Source organism: Emys orbicularis, chromosome 7 (genome assembly GCF_028017835.1).
Source record: "Emys orbicularis isolate rEmyOrb1 chromosome 7, rEmyOrb1.hap1, whole genome shotgun sequence".
NCBI lineage: Eukaryota > Metazoa > Chordata > Testudines > Emydidae > Emys > Emys orbicularis.
The window spans coordinates 99,245,479-99,253,340 of record NC_088689.1 but is presented as its reverse complement, the minus strand read 5'-3'; the positions used below and the strand labels follow the sequence as shown (position 1 = coordinate 99,253,340).

At 51.6% G+C, this 7,862-nt stretch overlaps 1 protein-coding gene across 1 annotated transcript; it reads left to right on the top strand.

Annotated features, from left to right (window-relative positions):
* Positions 1 to 1,093: 1,093 nt before the first annotated feature.
* Positions 1,094 to 7,505, top strand: BATF2 (basic leucine zipper ATF-like transcription factor 2). The gene is made up of 3 exons (XM_065408237.1): positions 1,094 to 1,186; positions 3,593 to 3,694; positions 7,311 to 7,505. The coding sequence occupies exons 1-3, from the start codon at positions 1,094 to 1,096 to the stop codon at positions 7,503 to 7,505; spliced, it is 390 nt and encodes a 129-aa protein (XP_065264309.1).
* Positions 7,506 to 7,862: the final 357 nt, after the last annotated feature.

Here is a 7,862-nt window from a genome sequence, read left to right as displayed (position 1 = left end):
GAAAGTGTCTGCCATAGGACAGATCCTCACTGGTGCAAATCCCGCATGAGCCTTTGGCTTAGTGCAAATCAGTGCAGATCCTTCCATCTGAGGATATGCCCCAGAAGGATATTTAAAGCTCGAGGACTTGTCTTCTTTAGGGAAAAAGGTGGGGATTTTAGCAGGCCTATGCTCTCCTGTGGGAAAATCCTAGTGTGGACAAGGCAGGGGGAGTTTTCTTGCACGCGCACACAGGGCCGGCTCTAGCGTTTTTGCCGCCCCAAGCACACACACAAAAAAAAAAAAAAAGCCGCAATCGCGATCGGCGGCAATTCGGCAGCAGGTCCTTCACTCCCAGAGGGAGTGACGGCCCCGCCGCTGAATTGCCGCCGAACGACTGGACGTGCCGCCCTCCTCTTCATTGGCCGCCCCAGGCACCTGCTTGCTACGCTGGTTCCTGGAACCGGCCCTGCGTGCACACACACACACTCTCTCTCTCTCTCTAGCAGGGTGCAGTTTAGCATCTATCTCGACTGGATAAACCCATGTGAAAACTCCAAGCCACCTGGTCTGTGCTGGGATTTCACCCTGCCTTCCTTACCACAGGATACGATCCCTCCCCGCTTCTCCCCTAGTGTGGCCCTGAGATCTGGGACTGGCTGCAGGCCAGCAGGGTGGTGAGGAAGCTCTGAACAGACCTGGGGACAGGGGCAATCCTGGGCAGGAAGGAGGAACCAACTCCCTGCAGAAAAGTGAAAGCACTTAGGGAACTGGCCAGGGGACGCAGCGTGCTCTGTCTCCAGCTAGATGGGAGGAAGCTCTTGGGCTTGCCCACAAAGCAGGAAATTCCAAACACGTGTCTTCCAGCCGAGCCAGACTTTTCTGAGCAAAGGGCTGGTTTAGGATAAATCGAAACTGAGCTGTGTTTATAAAGTCACGAATGCACTGAGCTCTTAGGAGATGACTGGCAGCCTGTGAGGGAGAGCTTGGCCAGGCCAGCGAAGCACAGCTTCTGTCGGGATGGTCCCAAGCTGCTAAGTGCCCCTCGGCCGGAGTACACACTTTTCCTTGGTGGTCTGTCACCTCAAGAGCTGACCCCATGCATGTCCATAGCATGGAGCGGTTTGGGACTAACCCTCTGTCCCAGAGCAGCACTAGCTGCCTCTCTGAGGACTCGCAGGATGGGAATATCCTAATGGTTGGAGCGGTAAGTACAGAAAGAGCTGTGTGAGAGAGAGATTGTGTGAGTGTTGTGACAGAGAGAACTGTGTGAGTGTGACAGAACTGTGCGTGTGTGACATTGTGTAGTATGTGAGACAGAGAGAATGCTGTGTGTGTGTGTGACAGCATGTGTGTGGCAGAGAACTCTGTGTGTGTGTGATTGTGTATATGGGACAGTATGTGTAAGAGACAGAAGTGTGTGTGTGTGTGTATGTGAGAGAGAGAGAGAGAGAGACCTGTGTGTGAGAGAGAGAACTGTGTGTATGACTGCATGTGTGAGAGAAAGTGTGTGACAGAAAAAACTGTGCTTTTGTGTGTGTGACAGAGACCTGTATATGTATGTGAGTGTATGTGTGATAGACAGTGTGTGTGTCAGACACAGAGCGGTGTGTTGTGTGACTGTGTGTGTGTGTGTGTGTGTGTGTGTGTGTGTGTGTGTGTGTGTGTGTAAGAGAGACAGAAAGATCTGTTTCAGATCTGTGTGTGTGACAGAAAGAACCGTGTCAAGTATCAGAGGGGTAGCCGTGTTAGTCTGAATCTGTAAAAAGCAACAGAGGGTCCTGTGGCACCTTTAAGACTAACAGAAGTATTGGGAGCATAAGCTTTCGTGGGTAAGAACCTCACTTTTTCAGATGCAAGTGAGGTTCTTACCCACGAAAACTTATGCTCCCAATACTTCTGTTAGTCTTAAAGGTGCCACAGGACCCTCTGTTGCTTTTTACAGAAAGAACTGTGTGCGTGACAAGAGATCTGTATGTGTTTGAGTGACAGAGAATTGTGTGTGTGAGAGAGAGAGAGACCTGTGTGAGACAGAGACCTGTGTGTGTGTGAGAGAGAGAAAACTGTGTGTGACAATGTGTGTGTTTAACAGTGTGTGTGTGTGAGAGAGAGAACTGTGCATGTGTCCAAGAGCATGTGTGAGAAAGTGTGTGACAGAAAGAACTGTGTTTGTGTGCGTGACAGAGAGAACTGTATGTGCATGTATGTGTGACAGTGTGTGTGATAGAGAACTGTGTGTTGTGTGACTGTGTGTGTATGAGACAGAGATCTGGGTGTGTGTGTGACAGAAATAACTGTGTGTGTGTGTGAGAGAGACCTGTATGTGTGTTTGAGTGTGTGAGATAATTGTGTGTGTCAGTGTGTGTGTGTGTGTGTGTGTGTGTGTGTGAGAGAGAGAGAGAGAACAGTGTGAGACAGAGACCTGTATGCATGAAAGAAAATAGTATGTGTGTGTTTGACAGTGTGTGTGTATGTGTGTGTGTGTCTGTGTGTGAGAGAGAGAGCGAGAGCGAGAGAGCTGTGCATGTGTGCAAGAGCGTGTGAAAGAAAGTGTTTGTGTGACAGAGACAACTGTATGGGTAGGAGTGTGGTGTTTTTGTATGTCAGAGAGAGATTGTGTGTGTCTGAACATTTGACAGATATTTTGTGTATGTGTGTGTGTGTAAGAGTTTGTGTGTGTGTGTCTGCCTGTGTGAAAGGGAGATTGTGTGACTGTGTATATGACAAAGACTGTGTCTGTGCCAGATTGTGTGTGTGTAAAAGATGTGGGGAGACAGGCAGAGGGTCAGCTGTAGCTGTCCGTCACCCTAGAATAATCCTTTCATGCCCAGCATTGACTCCAGATTCCCCTCAGGTAGTTGAGATCACAACAGGGCTCTGAGACCTGCTGGGAGACTGACTGCCAGCCTGGGTGGGACTCTCCACTGTGCCTAGGTCACCTAGGAGCCCCAACCCACAGACAGTCACTGGGCTTGTGCTCCTAAATCCCCTTGTGTGCATGAAGAAGTGTGCCCATGGCTGCCATAAGGCATAGCGGGACAGGGTCAGCCCTGATCAGATTCACCATTGAGCCATGACTGGTGTGGGTTCAAAACAGCCAGTGCCCAACACCCATAGCCCTGTGTGTTCTATTGCCCCAGAACCCCGGTACTTTGTTGTTAGCTTGGGTTCACTTGGGATGATAAAGAGAAGAGAAGAGACACCCAAAAGTCCTGATCTCCCTCCCCGGCTCTAACCACTAGACTCTACTCCCCTCCCCTCCCTGAACCAAGAAGAGAACCCAGGAGCCCTGACACAGTCTCCTGTTCTAACCCACAGGATCCCACAACCCTGGAGTGCAAAGCCCTCTGTTTCTAGCCCCAGCGCAGGCACAGTGTGGGTAGCAGCAGGGCAAGCATCCTCCCTTCTCCCCTTGCTCTTCCCGCTGATTGGCTTCACTTCACTCCACTACTAGGAGGGTAGAAGGGGGTCAGCCCCAATGGCCCATCCAGCCCTCGGCTTCACTGCTAAGGGGGTGGGTTGGGGATCAGCTAGTGCCCTCTGTGCTGGGGAGCCCCCTCAGCTGAAGCCCAGCCAACTCATCTCATGCCTCACTGGTTGATTTGTCTCCCAGAATTCTTTGGAAGAAAAGAAGCTGAAAAGACGTCAAAAGAATCGTGCAGCTGCCCAGAGGAGCCGACAAAAGCACACGGAGAAGGCAGACGAGCTCCATCAGGTCAGTGGAGGGGGGCTAAGAGGGACAAGACAGGATGAAATATAGGGGCGCTGGTGCGGGACCCCACAAAGGGAAGGCTCCCCCGTTAGCAACTTAACAAGAACTGATGGTGGGAGTCAAGGAGGTCATAGGTGCGAGGACCCCTGCCTTCTGGTGGAGGTGATCAAAACTGCATAACTACATGTGTCCTAAGGCCTATACTTCTACCGGGGAGCAGGGATTCTTCATCAGCACAAGTGGCAAGGCCCTGAGGTGGGATCCCTTAGTGAGACATGCTGGAACCACAGCCTCGGAGGAAGGAAGATCTCTCTCTCTAGCCCCGAAGCAATCACCAGCTCTTTAAGACCCAAGTATGGGATGATGGGGTGAGGTACCGTCCCGGCTGTCCGGAGCCAAGGGTGGGAGGCAGGATGAGGAGCTGGGGCTCTGCAAGATGGTTTCCTGCAGCACCAGAAAGTTGGGGTTTTGTGAACCAAAAATAGCCACACGCATTAAGTGTGGCCCCTGGACCCCTCTCAGTTTGCTGGTGTGGTGTCTAGTGCGTTTGTGCGAAGTCAGTGCAGGCCCATGATCACAGCAGGAGACTGGGAGTCAGGATGCCTGGGTTCTGTTCTCTGCTCTAGGAGGGGAATGCGCTTTAGTGGCTAGAGGCGGGGGAACACTGGGACTCATGCCTCCTGGGCTCAACTGTCACCTTCATGGAAATGATTCTGAGCCCTCTCCCTCCTCTCCCAGAGCTGGGGCTAGAATCCAGGACTCCTGGCTCCCAGTCCTGCGTGTTAGTCCTTACGTCACTGTATGCCTATTCCGTACGTTATCTGTATTACGGCAGCATCCATAGACTGTAACCCCCATTGTGCCAGGTGCTGCACAGACACCCAGTGAGAGACGGTCTCTGCCCTGAAGAGCTGACAGTTTAGATAGACAAAGATGGGAGGGGAAAGAGGCATAAAGTGGGGAAGGGACTTACCCAGGCTCACCCAGCAGGTCAGTGGCAGAGCTGGGATCAAGCTTGGAATAAGCTTCTCTGGTTTGTGCTATGCAGGAGGTCAGACTAGATCATGATGGTCCCTTGTGGCCTTAAAATCTATGAACCCAGGTGTCCTGACTCCAAGACCATGCATACCCATTAGACTCCCACTGTCTCTCACTAGTCTGTTCCATCGCATTTGTGAGCTGCAGAATTTCTAGCCCTCCATTCTCTATTACATTCCCCATAGCAAGGTACCCAGGGGACCTTCCAAACCATTGCCTTTGCATGCAGTTGGTTAAGGAGACGCTGTGTCTAGCAAGGACACAAGGCTATGCCCAGCTGACCTGTCAGAGGGAAAGTGATAGCAAAAGCGCTCAGTGGTCTGGACTTTGGTAGGGAGCCAGTGAGAGACAGGAGACCTTGCACAGAGCAGAAACATAGGATGTTGCAGACTGGCCCAGTAGCCTGTCTCTGACAGTGCCCAGAAAAGAAAGGTGTAAGAGTCCCATAAAAGCAGATGTGCACTACTCTGCTCCCCACATTAGGCCTCATCCTGGTCTCTACTAGTCAGAGCTTTGCTGAAGCCCAAAGTTTAATATCCCTTCCACAATTTTTACCAACATTAACTCCAGCTATTCCTGTTCTCATATATGTCTCCAAACTCCTTTTTCTGAGTCTTGCTAATCTCTTGGCCTCAGTGACTTGCTGTGGCAGAGAGTTCCACAGGCTAATGCTATGTTGTATGAGTGAGATTCTCCTTTGATTAGTTGTGAATTTCCCCTCTTTCAATTTCATCGAACGGCCCCTTGTTCTCATGGTACGAGACAAGGAGAACATAAGCTCTCATCTCCCTTCTCTAGACCAGACAGTATTTTAGAGACTTTGATCATGTCCCCTCTCTTTTGTCTCCTTGAAACCCTTCCCATCTTTTCAGAGAGTGTTTCCAGGCCTCTGACCCCCCCGCCCCCCCGCTCATTCTGCAATACTCTTTTGGAGATGAGGTGACCAGCAGTGCACACAGAACCTAGCTCAGGTACCTGTTTGCACCCCATTACCCTAGTCACTGAGCATCTCACTGGCCTTAATGCATTTTTATTCTCCACACCCTGGTGAGGCAGGGCAGTGCTATTACCCTCATTGTATAGATGGGGAAAGTGAGGCACATAGAGACTAAGGGACTTGCCTAAGGCCATAGAGGAAATCTGTGGCAGAGCAGAGAATTGAACCTGGGTCTTCTGACTGACTCTGACCACTAGGCCCACCTTCCTCTGCTATCCAGTATTCCAGAGGAGGCTGCCCCATTGGTGTACAGAACAGCACTAGAAATTTTTCCTTCTTCTTCTTCTTCTTCTTCACCCCAGTGCCTTTTTGGCCCCTCATCAACCCCCACACCGCACCTTCAATGTGATCAAGGTGCCTAAAAATCCTCAAGCACCATCCATTCAAGGGGAAAGGTGTGGATTTAAAGGCCAGGGAAGTGAATGGCAGTGCTGAGGGCAATGCTAACACAGCTGCCGGGCACATACTGTGAAGCATGTGCAGGCACAGCAGCGTCCCCTGCTGGATAGAATCGGAACTGTTCAGCCAGGTGTCCTAGATCCAGCAAGCCAATAGCAGGTGGAGGGCGGGGGAAATCAGGGCTCTATCCTTGCACCAGCATGATTATGTTATTGGCCATGGATTATCTACAATTCTTAGGGCCCAATTCTGTCCCTCTGCATGACCCTATAGAAGCAGACATGGGGATAACTAGGGGCAGAATTTGGCTCATGAGAGGCAGTGACCAGCCTGTTAACCCAGCACCCACGTCCTGCTGTATGGGCACTGATGTGAAAGCACCAGCAGAGCCTGTGCCCCACTGTTTGGAGTCAGCAGTGTATCCATTGTTGCTGTTTGCTATTCTGTGACTGTGCCTGCCACCACATCAACCACTAGGGGTCACTGGTGTTCTGCACAGAAATGGCTAGAAATAATTAATAGGGCTGATCTTCCTAATCATTAAGGAGAAGATTACGTCAGAGAGGTCACAGATTCCATGATTTTCAGAGACCTCTGTGACATTTTCCACTTCAGCCCTGAGGGGATGGGCTGGAGCTGTCAGCCAGCAGGGGCCCTGGAGCTCTGAGCTGGCATGGGGACCCAGAGCTCCGGTCCCAGAGCTCTCAGCCGTGGGGGGAGGAGGGTCCCCGGAGCTCCCAGCTGTCACGGGCGGCCCCCAGCACTCCAAGCCACGGCAGCGGTGCATGCTGGACCCCTCCACTCTTCTGCAGCAGGGGTCAGGCTCTCTTCCCCACCCCGCTCGGGCTTCAGTCCTCCCCCCAGCAGCCCTATTTTATCACAGTTATTTTTAGTACAAGTCAGGGACAGGTCACAGGCTTGTGTGAATTTTTGTTTATTGCCCATGACCTGTCCCTGACTTGTACTAAAAATAACTGTGACAAAATCTTAACCTTACTAATAATCAAGTAGTAAGAATGAGAACTGAGAATAGAACCCTGGAGTCCTGACTCCCAGCACCCCGCCACCTCTAACCCATTAGACTCCACTCCCTTGCCCTACTGAACCTGGCCCCCTAGAGATCTATTCTCCAAGGTGGCCTGAATTTTAGTCTAACCCCTTCTTTCTTTGCTCCCTTCACCCCAGCAACACGAGCAGCTGGAGCAAAAGAACACAGCCCTGAAGAAGGAGATTGAGGCCCTGAAGGAGGAGCTGAACTACTGGAATCAAATGCTCAAGGACCATGAATCCACCTGCCCGGACATGCTGACTCCCTCCTTGCCAACACAGACCCCACTTCTGCACTGGCTGGCCGAGGGGCTTAACCGGGGGATACAGTGACCCTGGCTACCGCTTGGGAGTCCTAAGCTAAGGAGGGCTGTTAAACTGTGAGAGAAGAGCTGCTGCACTGGATCAGACCCATGGACCCATCCAGCCCGGTATCTCTCCCTCCCTGCTGCCCTGGCTCAGGCCCACAGCCCATGTAGTTCCATCTTTGACATCAGCCAGAAGCAGATGCTTGAAAGGACAGCACCAAATGTAATCTGGGAGGTGGGCTGGTGAGTGGATGCAGCTTTGCTTCCGTCCAGGCAGCAGATCTCTCCACAACAATCAAACGGTCTTCCTCAGGTCATGGTTAGAGGGGGAATTCCTAACCAATCCATGAGGTAACCCAGAATGGGATCATGCACAGACAGA

Bases quoted from the DNA above. Each gene is read 5' to 3' on its own strand.
- BATF2 (XM_065408237.1), top strand. From the start codon at position 1,094: ATGGAGCGGTTTGGGACTAACCCTCTGTCCCAGAGCAGCACTAGCTGC. The intron at 1,187-3,592 runs GTAAGTACAGAA...TTTGTCTCCCAG, and splicing joins ATATCCTAATGGTTGGAGCG to AATTCTTTGGAAGAAAAGAA. The intron at 3,695-7,310 runs GTCAGTGGAGGG...CCTTCACCCCAG, and splicing joins AGGCAGACGAGCTCCATCAG to CAACACGAGCAGCTGGAGCA.